We start from the raw sequence: 14798 nt of genomic DNA, 5'->3' as shown, positions 1-14798 counted from the left end.
TCAATTGGGTGCAACCTAAGTTGATTGTGATGGAGAACATGTGCTCTTGAAAGAGAGGTCACAATTTCAAATTCTACAAGGGGTAAGGTATGTATGTCTCAATTGTAGCATAGTTAGGGGCCTCCCGTAAGGAGTATGGCTGGTCCCTTATCATTGTTACCCCCCCAAAATGGCTAGTATATGTGGACTACAAAATGTCTTTTTCTTTCCTTTCTATTAGGTGTGTAGGCTCAATATAATTATGAACCCTAATGTATAAAAAATTTGCACCTATCTAGTTCCATTATATAACAAAATGAAAAAATTCAAACATTAGAGCCTCTTGGAGGCACTACCCAAAGCTCAAGCATATCAAAGGGACAACCACAACCATTGAACTCACTAATATCTACTCTTGGTCTAAAGTTAAAGGGATTAATGAAGCCAATAGAATTTGTAACATCTCCTATAAAAGTAGATGGTGAATAACATATGCACCATCCTTAATGAGTTTGTATCTAGAAGATAACATTAGAATATCATACCTCTGTTGCATCCAAGAACTTGCCACTTGCAACAAATTTAACAAGGAAACATGGCATGTGCAAAATATCCATTGAAGGAAGACAAAACCTATACTTTTCCATAGAAATTTTATAAGATATCAACTCTAGTACCTTTTCAAAGGAAAGAAGATAAAAATTGCTTTGTTAGAAAATGTTAGAATTCATGCTAAACGATTCCAAAATCCCACAATTTACAATTGAGAAATTTATGCCAAGGGGAATCCATATTAGTGCAACCATCAGATCTCAACCCCAAATATAAAAAACAATACATGGATCATATAGTATCACTTTTGAGCTTGAAATGATGCAATCAAATATATCACAAAGGGTTCCCTTTTCATGTTTGTATCTTCTACAAAGAGGGCCCTATAGAGATCTCCATTTCTTATACCTATTATGGAGTTTGATTTATTGGTCCTCTTCTTTAAAATTTGCCTCTCAACCTTGTCTTTGCAAGTGATACATCCTTTTTAGTACTCTTCTATAGAGGACATTTCCTTTTTCATTTCCTCATATGTTGGTTTCAATGATTATTTGATGCTTGTTTTCTATTTCAATTTAGTAACATTCTTGTGGATGATCTACCCACTTTGAGGTACTCCTTATGTGTCCCTTGTGGCCTTATTCTAGGGGAAGAGGTGCCTTGATCAATCCATTAGAGAGGAAATTTAGTTTTGATACATCTAGGTTAATTGGACGTCCCCTTTGACTACTTTTAACTCCAACTTAGATTTCTGTGTTGGGCATTTCTTACATATTGAGAAGGGGACCATTATTTGGCTAAACCAAACATTTTCAATATGGTTGGTTTCATGGATTGAGGCCCTTGAACAATTGCAAGTGTGACGAGATAATTTTTTTGTTGAGATACCACCATATATCACAAAGTGATAGGGTCTATTCCCTTTGTTCTTTCTAGGACATAGTGATGGAGGATAATTTAATTTTTTTAATCTTTGGTGCACAATGAAATCCATGGGAGGTATACGTTTACACAAAAAAAATGGTGGCTCTATGACCACATCATTCCAATACCTTAATTACATATGTTTGTGTCTTTTTTTCATGTAATCACGAGGTTACCACTTTTCTGTGTATATTCTAAGTTATCAATTCATGTTCAAGTTAAAGAACCTAATTCATTCATACAAGAAAAAATTGAAATCGGGTTTTGGGTCAATAAGTAAAAATAATATATCGATATCTATATCTATGCAGCCTAGAAGCATGAATTCAGATTAGAATTTCACATAATATCATATAAACAACAAAAGCACAACAAAATTCTAACTAGAACATAATGATCATCCCATCATAGCATCATATATGTCAAGTTCAATATCAAAATATTAAAATAATAATATTGAGTTCAATTATCATTGTTTAAACAATTGGAACTTTATTTTTAATTTTTAATCATCAAATGGATCCTCCAAATCAGCAACATCATCATCGTCTTTAACGTTAGATGAACCACAAGCAATGCCAAGCCATTTTTTGACTTGTATTGCATTAATAGTGTTCTCTTTTCTCAAGTTCTCAATTGCAATAAGTTGAGAAATGGAAGCATCCAAGTCTGTATGCTCTAGCTCTATATCCCGCATCATTTGGTTGATCGGTAGGCCTTTATTGATTTATAATATTAAAGTATATATTCACAAAACAAATCTAGCGGATAGGAGATCACCTTGCGGGAGTCAAGCCGCCCAAGGTTGAAATCATAGTACAATTCAACTATTTATGAAAAAAACTAGAATAATCCACCTCATGTGGCCAAAGAAGTGCCAAGCGAGGGGGGCATCTTGATCATCTTTTTTACCCCATACACCATTAGAGTTGGGGCTTGGGTCTAGGAGGGACCACTTGTCTTCATCTGTCTCCATGTCTTTTTCTTCTTATTCCTCCCTCTTGGAATGTGAGATAGCTAGGGCCACACGAGGAAACCACTTGGAGGAAGTGGTCGTAGGCTAGGCAAAATCACCTTCAACATCAGGCTAGTCCAATTTAGTAGGTACCAAGGGCATAGGAGTAGCAACAAGACAACTTGACGCAAAGCCACAACACAATGGCAAACTTGAGCGACACCTCCATGAATCATCTCTCCCACTAGTATAATGACGAGGGGCCTAGGACTACAAGGTTTGAGAGCAGCAAGATAAAGAACTACGACTACTAGGAGAAGTCCATTTTGCAAAAGTAGAGTCCAATGACACTTCGACCATCATACAAGGGGCACTACCCCAATGTTGAACTAGCTCTTGCAGGTGGGCCACCTCCAAAGCCACTTTATTGGCTTGCACTTGAATCATCACTATCACATTACTACAAATATAAGAATTAGTTTACGTAGAAACATTTATATCCAAAAAGTTGTGAGAGAATAAAACAATATTTCAATCTATCCATAATGTGAATAAAATCTCCATCTTGAAAGCACGCTAAATTTAGAAGAACTTAAAGGGGATCTTGGGTGAATTACCTAGCAAGGCCATATGCCAAGAAAAGGATATTGGCCTAAAGGGCCGAAAAACATGTACCCAACTCCAATAATATTGAGCTCTTCTGGAAAACTAGAAAATATGGAGAAAAGTTTGGTTGCCCACAAAAAGGGTATTTGGTGTCCAAAACCCCCAAGTGTTTAAGTATGGAACCCAAAGGCAACCATTGAAAAGGCATGCCCCAAGAAAAGCGTGCAATCTTTTTTTTTGTGGTAGTGAACAAAATAGTAAGAAATTGAAGTCTCCAGGCTTTCTTAGAAGACTACAAATGCTAGCATTGGTTGAGAGTGGTGACTATTGGCAGATGGGGGGCGAGCGGGTGATAACCCATCTTGGGCTTGTAATTGGAAAGAGGATTCCCAAGATACCACTTAGAATCCTTCCACCATGGCTTGATAGATTGAATGCCAAGCTTATGTGACATGTGTGAAGGCAAGGTTGAGACCAACAAGTCATAAGTCCATTGATCTAGGCGAGATAGACAAAACTAGACCTAAAGGTCATCCTATGACCATAGGCTCATAATAGCCTTGAAGAAAAAATCCTTAGGTGTTCTAGTACCTCCCATATCTTTGACTTCCTTTCTTTGTATTCATTTTTCTTGTGTTAAAGGATACACAAGTTGGAACTCACATATACTAAGTTTTGTGCTTTTTTTAATTACATTCTATTGCATTTTTTGAATGGATGAAAGATTGTTCTCCAATATCTTTTTAATGAAGATGAACTAGTAACCTATGAAAAGAAAGTTAATTATAAATTAAAAACCACTTGTGATAAAATAAATATTCATTAATTGTTAGACTCAATTATTATAATTTTTGGTTGCAAAAGCTTGCAGGTTTTGGAAGAACTATTCATAGAGGTACCACCAACTAGGAGCATCCTTCTCAAACCTATAAGTAATAGCATCAACACTTGGACCATTTGCATGCACAAATCTATGAACTCATTCATAATCAAATCTCGAACATCGTCTTTAGGGAAGAGTCAATGAAACACTGCTTTGTGCCCTTCATAAACTTCTAAATCTCTATATGGTGCAAGCCTTCTTGGCATGTCAAGATATTGAATTTTTAATATAATTTTTAGTCAATGCATAGTAAAGATTTAAAGGAGTGGTCATCTTGTTCCATCTTTCTTCGAAAATCACATGCAATTGTTTGAAAAAATGTCTCCTTAGGGTCTGGCTCTTTTGCATCTATGATGTACTCCATCTTCTCAAGCATTGAATTGATGCCATCATAAAACTATCCAATGCAATGTCTATCTCTGCTAGTGTATCAAATCATGCTCATAATGGGCTCAGTGAAACTAGGAAGATAATCCACGAGATCCTACCACGAGTCATCTAATATCTTTTGATAAATTTTTGTTTCTCTCTTAGTGCTTCTTTGATTCCATATAGACCAATTTTGGCTCATAACCATATTGCAAAGTGCCACTTTAACTTTCACAATCCGTCTCAAGATGATTGTGTTAGATGCAAAACAAGTCTTTGTAACACATAATGGAAACTAAATACATTATGATTAAAAAATTAAGACAAACTTTAAAGAATATATATTACGCAATTAAATTATGAAAATAAGAAAAATAGAAAATACTAATGTTTTTAATAAATTACTACTAAACTTACCTTCAATAGCTCCAAGTTTAAAAATGATCTAGAAATCCCTTGATATGTGGTGGTTGGTGATGAACATCTAGATGTCCTAAACTTATGCATAAATCCCTTTGGTCCACTCAATTTTATTCCTAGTATTTTGTTGCATAGGATTGAGTGAGTGGACCACACAAGGCATCCAAAAGATATGATGTTCAGTCATTCTTCAATTAACAAACCATAAACTCTACATTTCTTTGTGTTGTCAGATATGACTTGAATGTGTCTAGGTACACCATCTCAATCCTGGAGATGAGAATATTAGCAATAAATTTCCTGTCTTTACCCTCTCCTTACAATCTATGACTTAAAATATTGCCCATTTAGGAGACACAACCATGATAGTGATCAAGGGATGATTGTTTGATACTTTCCACTCATCTAAAATAGTGGATACATCAAGGGATGATTGTTTGATACTTTCCACTCATCTAAAATAGTGGATACACTTGTCTCAATCCATGAATCCCTTGTGGGCTTTAATGTATCTTCAAACTCCTTGACCTCTTTTTTCCAACAAGGTTTCATGTACCCTCTCATACCCTAAGCCCTTATACCCTCTTGGAGCTTCATTAACACTTTCCAACTTTTTTTTTCATTATGGGGAGAAGATAACTTGAAAGCCAACCCATTTGCATATATACATCTTGGTTACTAATGTCTCGCCTCTTATTTTGAGATGCACTTTCCAAAGATCTCTTTCTTTTGTGTACAATGAGTGCTTTACTTTTAGGATCAGTTGCAGTAAAAAATGAATGGTCTTCTACCACAGTATTAGTGCTCCTTAATATATTTTAACATTGTCTTTGTGGTAGGAGAACACCATTTTTCTCCATTGCATATTTTTAATGCCTCTTCCTGATATTTAATACAAATGGCCTATCACTTGAAAATATGAACTATTATATATTCCACATCACATCCCTAACATTTCCAATGGTATTCCCTTGCCTCCTGGAAGTGGTTGTATCATAGTTCAGCATATTGTTATCAATATCTTATAGCTGAGGACAGAAAAAAGATATCCGTAAATATGGTAGATAAGTTGTAAACTTCATGGGAAAATACTGGGAACTCAAAAAATTGCTTAAATTTATTTAGAAATGCGTTTTTTTTTGCAAAATTCAATAAAGAGATGCATCTAATGAGTCAAATATATGAGTAAACAAACCAAGCAAGCTGATATATATATATATATATATATATATATATATATATATACCATAGTCTGATAGTTTGAATTCTAAAGAAAACTAAAAATAGAAAATTGTCTTTATAAAACTATAAGCAAATACAAGTACACTATCAAAATAGTCCACCCTTTCTCTCCTCGCCAAAACTATTTTTGCATTCATAAAAATCGTGCTTTGCCCTTTTTGGGTCATTGTGTATATGCATCCACGAGCTATAAGTTTGACTTTTCATGATAAAACATCAAGTTATCATAGATATTTTCCCAGTTTCTCTGCGATATTTTGGAAATTTTATCCGATAATTTCATGCTAGAAAGCTTCATAACTTCTTGCACCACCAATATTGGAATAAGTGAACTTATCGTAGAGATATCTATGACATTTTGACCTATGGGTTGTTTAATATCAGCACATTTCCTAGAAGAGAATTTGGGTTTGCTTTGTGTTTTTGTTGTTTATTTGTGCTTATGGAGGAAGAGGTAGATGTCATTTTAGTTCCTATAGCAAGAAATTTATGAACACATTCAAAACAAAAACAAAAAGATGGAAAATAAAGGTAAAACTGTAAAGTAAATAAAATTTATTTTATGTTTGTGAAATGGATTAAAAAAATGATTTTTTTCCCCTTTTTCTGCCAATGGAAGCCTGCGAATGAGTAGAAATGAAGCTGCAACACTTGGTCAAGCTTCAAAAATCAATATTCAATTCCCTCTATTTGATGCTAGAAGCCAAATTTTTTGTCAACTTTCAACAAAAAGCAACATGCACAACAAATGAGAGAAATAACCTCCCTAAGTGTTTTGAAACTCACATTTATGGGGACTAGGCCCTAGCTTGATTGGAAAGATCTTACTATGGTAAAGCAAGAAGTCACGAGATCTAGAGATCTAGTCTTCCCCTAGCCCAAATGGTAGCAGAGGACCTGTCATGCTAGCGTCACTATTCACATTAAAAAGTTGATCTAATGTACTCAAGTTTATAGGGGATGGTATACCCAATTCTTGTAGTGTTAAAAAGATCACTTTTAAGCTTCATTTCACTTTTAGAAGACATGGACTTTAAAACAAATTAAATTTTGTAAAAACTAAAAAAGGGGCACCCAAGTATCTAGTTTATCTTAGAATGAGCCAACGTGCGTTCGTGAGTACCTTGGTTGGACCAATAGGTGTATTGGACCAAGACTGATACCAAGTTTGAGGCAAATTAGTACTAAGGGTGCTACCGGCTAAACACTGCAACTGAACTTACAATAGAAATTTGGTTTCTATGCGGGTTGTATATACTATACACTATACATATGGTACTTAAAGTGGTAGTTATGAAAAGATGTATAAGAAATAAAGATGTTCAATAGTAAATTACTAAATACTTGAACGTTGCATTGAACTTTGACAAATAAATATTGAACATTGAGTAGTAAACATCGAATTACTAATTAGAATACTCAATACTACACAATGATAAAATTTTAAATTGTCGAATCAACAAATGGAAAAGTTCTATTATATCATATGCTAATAGATATCAACAATACTTGATGATAGAGATTATTACATCGACTAGCATGATATCAAAAGAACCAAAGAATGAATTAAAAAATGTGTTTTCTTTTTAAAATTCACATTATTGAGCTGTTATGTTGGGGGATGCTTGAGCCTCCTCAGAATGCTTGAGGGACATTGTTGCATACCCCTTAGCATTTTGGGAATGTAGGGATGTCCTTGCTTTTTTGGCGGTGGGCAGAAATTGTGCTGGCATTGCTAGGGAGTCTCCGGTGCATCCTTGGAATGGGCTGGATGTTGGGGGTTTTTAAATTTTGTTTTTGGGGTGGGGGACAGGGGAACGTTCTCCCAAGGTTCATTGATAAATAATGAATTTGATGATATGTTAGTCTACTTTTTATCATATTAGCATTACTTGGAATTGAGATTGACTTGGCCAACCAAAAGTATATATTAAAATAAATTACTTTAGCAGGGAAACTTGAAAAATGTTGAACTTTTTTATATAAACAAGGAAAGAGACTCTTTCCATTTTGTGGAGCCCAAAACAATTTCAAAATTTATAAAACCATAGCAAGGTCTAGGGGTGAAAGTCTCTAGTGGGGCTGAGGAGCATCACCCCACAAGGTGTCTAGGGATAGAGGGACTTTCATGGTGCATTGATTGTAGGTAAGTATTTCAATCATTTGAAAATCAATAAACATTGGTGATATCCTTATCACTGAAAATGAGAATGACAACACAAAAATCAGGGTTCTAACAAGGACTATTGGTGTTTTCGGTAGCAAAGTTGCAAGCAAAAACTTGCCAAGTTTGAGTGATTTTGTAGGTGAAAACTTGGATGGTCTAACTGAGTTGCAAACAAAAAATGTGAAGTCACTCCCAAAGAAATCACAAGACGTTTGATAGAATCAACTTGTAAATCTATGGAGTGTTAACTTGTTCAGCAAAAATTCTTGCAATTCACCAAATTTTAGAACCATGATATTGGTTATAAAACATTCAGTAATGTTAATTCTCTCTTAAATAATTTTCTATATGGCAATTTGGTGTTAGCTGTTCCTTAAACCTTTATACTCAATTTTTGGGCAAGCAACCGCACTATACATTAAGAAGTCTCTTTTCTTAGGTAGTCTTATTGGAAATCTATCGTGGAAGAACTGAAAACCTACACTTCCATTAATCACTTTCATAGATGAAATCCCTTTTCTGTTCTCAAAAAGAAAACACAACACATAAATTCCTGTATTATGCACTTTATTAGAAGCTCTTTCTATGTTTTAACCCCTACTAGAGATTTTCAATTGTAATCTGTAACTATATGTTGTAGTTTTCGGTCCTTGCAGATAGACAATTGTTTGAAGTGATTTAATGAACACATTAGGTATCTTCATGATTTGCCCCTTGAATACATAATATATTGTTGTGCTAAAACACAGGTACTTGTTAATTTATCATTTTGTATTAAGGTTCCTTGTCATAATAAATAAAAAACTTCTGTAAGAACTGCCTATAATTTTCTGTCGATGTGAAATACTTGTGGCACATTATTTTGGTAAATATTGAGTGAATATCCAAGGATTATACATTATTATTGAGATTTACCAGAAACTATTAATTCCTCATATCTTAATAATGATTTGTTCTGCAGTTTTTTCAACACCATTTAAAGAAACTTACAAATGGGCTTCACCTTAAAGAGATCATGGCACCTCCTACAATTGGAGCGGTATAATTCTCTGACTTACTTTACATGTCTTTTGGGACATCAATGTTATCATTTTGTTCTTTGTATAACCATAATTTTAACATGAGATAAAGCTTATAATGAATTAATGTGACCTGATGAAGATTCAAGTAATGTTATTTTGTGAAGGTGGTTGAAAAATGCATGTAATATGTTTCTTCAAAGATTTAAAATCTAAAATTCTATTCGTACAGCCAGAATATATCACTGGTAGAAAGAATTCTTGTAAGAGTCATAAGACCTAAGTCAAAACTATTGAAAATAAATTACCATGTGACGATTAACCAAATTCATAATAGGTACCTCTCACTAATTTCTGTAAACAAACAGTATCTATGGATGACAAATTAAAGATATGCATGAGAGTACTATTCATATTTCGAGAGTACTCAAAATTATTGATTAAAGAAGGTATAAGTGATGGAAAGCGAAGCATGGAAAAAGGGCCAGAGATTCTTATTTGATGAAATAAAATGAAAATTGTGAAATATAAAGGAGAATAACTGGATTTAGGAAACAGAGAGGCATATCGATGCTCATTATTTCATTTACTGGAACATGAAAACATTTATAATTTTTGTTAATAAATGATCAAAATACTTGTGTTGTAGCCATAATAAATTTTTGGAAAAGTTTTAACACATTATTGTTAGTTTTTTTGATCAAACAATGTTGCTATTATTGCTAGAACAGATTTAAATGCAATTAAATGGACTATAGTTCTCGATGGCAATTTTGATTGGATATGAAAGAGTTAAGCTGCATTTGATTTATGCATTCACTCTGCAGATTCTGGGATTTATTGTTGGAGCAATTCCACAGACAAAAAGATTATTTGTTGGCCAGGGTGCTCCTCTTCAAGTCATCCAAGGCTCTATCGCTTTATTAGGGTGTGTACCTAAGCACATTTTGAGTTTATATTTTGCACATTTTATGATTTGATTCATAGAAATTCAGGGATATTATAATTCAAACAATGTATTAAATAGGTGACGAGACTTGAGAAAAATTATATTGTTGTTTACAAGCAACAAAGGAAATTTACATTCTTTTGTCAGTATGTCAACTATCACATGTCAAAGTTTAAGTACGTTCTTCTTTCATAGCTTTTTACAAGTAAAAAATAAACTTCACATTTGTTTTGTAGTATATTTATTATCGCATGCTAAAGTTTCAGTAAATTATTGTTCATGAACAAATATCTGCAACAATTTTGTTGTAATTTATAATATTAATCCGAGTTGAGCATTACTAATATTTATTTGTTGTTGGTATGAGAGGCTAATGAAACAGTTAACATTACAACAATCGTTTCTTAACAAGTACTCAATTTATTCTTTAATAATTAGTTATGTGGAATAGAATTGGGGGACAAGTAAGATTCCAAAAGAAGGCTTCAGTTTTAGTTTCTTTTTTGTTTCATGGTATGATTTTTACAAACATAAACATTACCAAGAACTATACCATATAAAGATGAAGAAATAAATGCTCTTTCAAGATTCATCTAAAAGCTACCAAAGACACATCTTAACAAATCTTTGAAGAAGTCTGAATCTATTGGTATAAACTTATAATTCTTCACATTCCCTTTCTCAAATTTTCTTCTCAATGCAAATTAATCTGAATTCAAGAGAATTATTCATGAAAAAGCCTAGGAGCTTCTGTTTTTTGACAAGAGCTATTAGATCTGATGGATTTCAAGAAAACTAGTTACAAATTAAGAGAAGTCAAGCTCAGGTAAGTATTAACTTTCTTCAATTCAAGTTCCTTCTCCTATGTTTCATTCTATAAATAATTTGTTGTGTATGTTGGCTCACAAAACTATTGGGCTTCTTTCCCTTAGAACCACTATTCACAACCAAGGCAAGGGATGCTATGTGTTTTGGCCAATGAGTTGGATTAACAATGAGGACAGTTTGAGGCCAATGCATAGAAGGGCATCTCCTCTTCTTTAGTTTTTGGAAGACGAGGAGGCAGTTTCCCTTTAGCCCATGAATCAATTAAAAGAGAAAAAAAGAAATAGGAGTCAGGCCTTGGCTGTGCCTAATAGAAAACAGGATCAAGCTTACTGGAGCTCACTAACAAGCAGTTTTCAATCAAGCATGCATCTAGAGCAACGGATGAAAGAAAAAATCTTGTCACTCTTGATGAATCCCCGTAAGTTTTAACCTATTATACATGTGTCTCTTGCAACCTACCCATTACAACCCTCCAGATGTTTATTATGGATCAGTTCTCTTAAAATAGAATATTGCAGTAGCAACTGGTAATAGAGGTGAGTACAATTTATATGTTCATAGGCGTTTGAAAGTATGATTTGACTATTAACTCACTTGAGATGCCTAAACACATATGCAGGGCAGAAACTACACTACAAGAATAAAAGATATCTTAACATGATTAGAGTGATGTTGGAGTAACAGGGAATCACTGTAGACTGGTGACTTGATCAAGGGAAATTCAGCATTACCTTGCTCACAATCACCAGACAGATGCAAGCACAAACATGGAAACCAGAACTGCGACCATTAACCATAAGCTAGTCTCTACAATCTATATTTGCAAACTTACAAGTAGCCAAAATTATTGAAAGAAAGCCATCCAATTACACTTGGAAGAATTCTGCAACTGCATTGGTTGACCAGTCAACATACTGCTAGCTTAGCGGAATAAGACAGAGTTAGCTCAATCAGTGTACTCGCTAATTAAGTATTAGTGTACAACATTCCTTTATATCTTGTATTGGTGTACCTAACTAACTTGCAGGGTCACAACCATAAACTGTGAGATTTATAGTCTTCTTTGTACACAAGTAAAAGTAACGGAGAATGTACCTATGTTGATTGTGGTTTTTACTATCTATAGGTACAACCATAATAACCATGACATCAACATTCTTTTGTCAATCAATGTGAATAGTGCATGGTGGGTTAGTAAAACCTTCGAACATTAGTGAGATCTCTACTGTCCATGTGGCAGTTTTATCATTGGGCAGTTGGTGCAAAACTAATATGTGCTCTCATTATAAGTGGGTGTTGTATAAAGAGAATTGACCAAGACCAAGGGTGTCATATAAAATGCAAACAGGGACCCACCTTCACCACATGGCTGTTGTCAGTAAATTCTATATTGTAGCCGACGAGTAGAATAGTATCCAAACGGGCGCGTGACGGTTGAGTCACTCCTTCAGAAAGGTATATGTACACCATCCAGAATAGACTTTGAATCATCATTGGAGTTATTGTAATAAGCATATTGCGTATATGAATAAAGTACCCGTTCTGTGTTATATCGTGCTATACTACATGCGTTAAGTATCTTTACCCTATACGATAAACATTTGGCGCCGTTGCTAGACGAACCTAGAATGAAGGAACATTATGAAGATTAATGCCGAATTTGCTTAACAAGGTTAGGAACAAGGTAAAAAACAAGGATGAAATACGTACAACACAAGAAGTTTTAATTTTAGCATAGCAGGTAGAGTGCAGATAGAAGCTTCAATAGATTGATGACAGACATCGAGGGGGTGAAAGGGCATAGACGAAGGGAGTGCACTCACCTAGGAGTACCAAGAAATTGCTGGAGGAGACTTGACAGCGATTGAATTTGGTGGAAGAAACAAGCAAGGAGTTCATTAACCTATATATGTCGAGGGTAGAGCAGTCGAATGGAAGGGAAGCAACTCGCACGACTTGAAGTGCCGAGGGAGCACGAGCGTGGAGTGAACTCTTTGTTCCCAATACACCCAACGAAAGGATACAAGAAGAGAATCAAACAACTTCGCTTGAGGAAGATTTTTTCTCACCAAGTAATGCAGTTGTCGGAAGGATGGTTTTTCGAAGCAGTGCGGGTGGTGTTCGGAACAACGTGGGTGTTGTGCGGAACAATGCGGGTGTTGTGCGGAACAGCGCGGGTGCTCAGAACAACACGGGCGCTCAGGTATCTAAGAATCAAAAGAAAGTAGCAATGGTAGGTCCTAAAGAAAAACTACTGAAATTTAATGGTGATGGTACAGTAGACCCAATCAGACATTGCAAGACATGTGAAACCATATGTACAACAAATGGCGTGATGGACGAAGATGATTGGGTTAGATAGTTCCCAGCAACCCTACGGGGTGTGGCAATTGATTGGTTTTCGGATGCCGACCCTTAGAAACTGACTACATGGGTGGATGTAAGAAAAAGAGTTCATAGCAAAGTTTCAATTGGTACAGGATGATAATGAAATAGTAGCGGAGATATATAGCACCAAGCAAGGAAAGAATGAAACAATCTGGGCCTATGCTAGACAGTTGAAAGAGCTGGTTGGGAAGATGGAAAGTCAACTAGCAGACGGATCGAAGAAATGATGGTTTGTGGAGGGGTTGCGGCCGGCTCTGAAAAAGAAGATGAAGATTGTACCACCTGCATCGTACATTGACATGTATAATTGTGCACTGGATCTGGAAAGTGAACAAAAGAAAAGTAAGAAAAAAAAAGCATAAATTGTCGACCTTAGACGATTCATCATCTGACAGTAGCAGTAGTGACGAAGAATCAAACAAGAAAGTTCAAGCATTATAGAAAGATATGCTCAGAATGATGAAAGAATTTAAGAATTTGAAAAAGAATCCAGACACAGTGAAGGGAGAACTGTGGTGCACAGACTATAAAGAGGATGGCCATACAAAGGGCTCATGCTCGAAGAAACAGTTTTGTGACATCTGCCAGGTTGCAGGACATTCTCTAAAGGAGTGCTCATTTAACATGAAATCAAAAGGACACTAGCAGGTGTTATTAATGCAGGAAGTGTCCATTGGAAACAACACAAGCAACGATGCAACTTTGGGAGGATATCGCAACAATAATAGATGCGGAAGGGGTGGCAATAACAACAACAATAACAATGGAGGCCAAAGTCGAATACAGTACGACTCGAGTGGACGGCCGATGATTCAATGCCGTGCGTGCAATCTCTGGGGCCACTTCGCTAAAGATTGTACTACGAAGGAGATGCGTAGCTACTATGTAGATGGTGTGGTCTGAGAAACCACGAAGATTCAAAATGCCCAAAGAAAGGTGTAAATCTATTAAGCATTGAAATATGTGATGAGAAGGTCTTGGCAGTCACACGAGAGCAGATGAAAAAAGAAAAATACCTTGATGCACAAAGCACGAACAGAGTTGGAAAGGCAAATGAAATCAGGGAAATCACAAGTAAAAGACACTGTCAAAACCTCGAAAAGGAACTTAGCAAAACAAAACATGATAAGGCAGATAATGCAAACAAAAGTTCCTATTAAATTAAATGACCACCGTCTCATGATGCCACAATTGCAAACAACTATTATGAATGACACCGGCCTCGAGAGTGATGAAGGAAATAGGAAGGGATAGTAATGGAACAACGGCAATAGACCTGATGCTATTGGCACTTACGACAGGAAGACACTCAGTAGTAGTTGAGATGAGCATTCTAGACATTGTGTTGATAGATACAATTGTAGACGAAGGATTGGGTGTGAACGTGCTACTGGAAGATATTTGGAAAAAGCTAGGACAACCCATGTTGTGGCCACGTACCTTCCAGTTACTCACGATAGACCAGCATGGGATAAAATTGTTGGAAACTTTGATGGCACAACCGGTAACGATTGGGA

At 35.4% G+C, this 14798-nt stretch overlaps 1 protein-coding gene across 1 annotated transcript in view; it reads left to right on the top strand.

The window, feature by feature from the left end:
- Positions 1 to 14798, top strand: part of LOC149567302 (protein PIN-LIKES 7-like) — a 58811-nt gene that overhangs the window by 21519 nt on the left and 22494 nt on the right. The window contains exons 6-7 of the mRNA XM_089820484.1: positions 9059 to 9136; positions 9944 to 10044. Of these exons, the coding sequence (XP_089676610.1) occupies positions 9059 to 9136; positions 9944 to 10044 (179 nt within the window). The remainder of the gene's footprint in view (positions 1 to 9058; positions 9137 to 9943; positions 10045 to 14798) is intronic.

The sequence above is a fragment of the Cupressus sempervirens genome, chromosome 3, assembly GCF_028749045.1.
Source record: "Cupressus sempervirens isolate cs-2001-9-10 chromosome 3, ASM2874904v1, whole genome shotgun sequence".
In the NCBI taxonomy this organism is placed as follows: Eukaryota; Viridiplantae; Streptophyta; class Pinopsida; order Cupressales; family Cupressaceae; genus Cupressus; species Cupressus sempervirens.
Note: the sequence above shows the minus strand (reverse complement) of the source record. Positions and strands in the feature narration are given on the sequence as shown.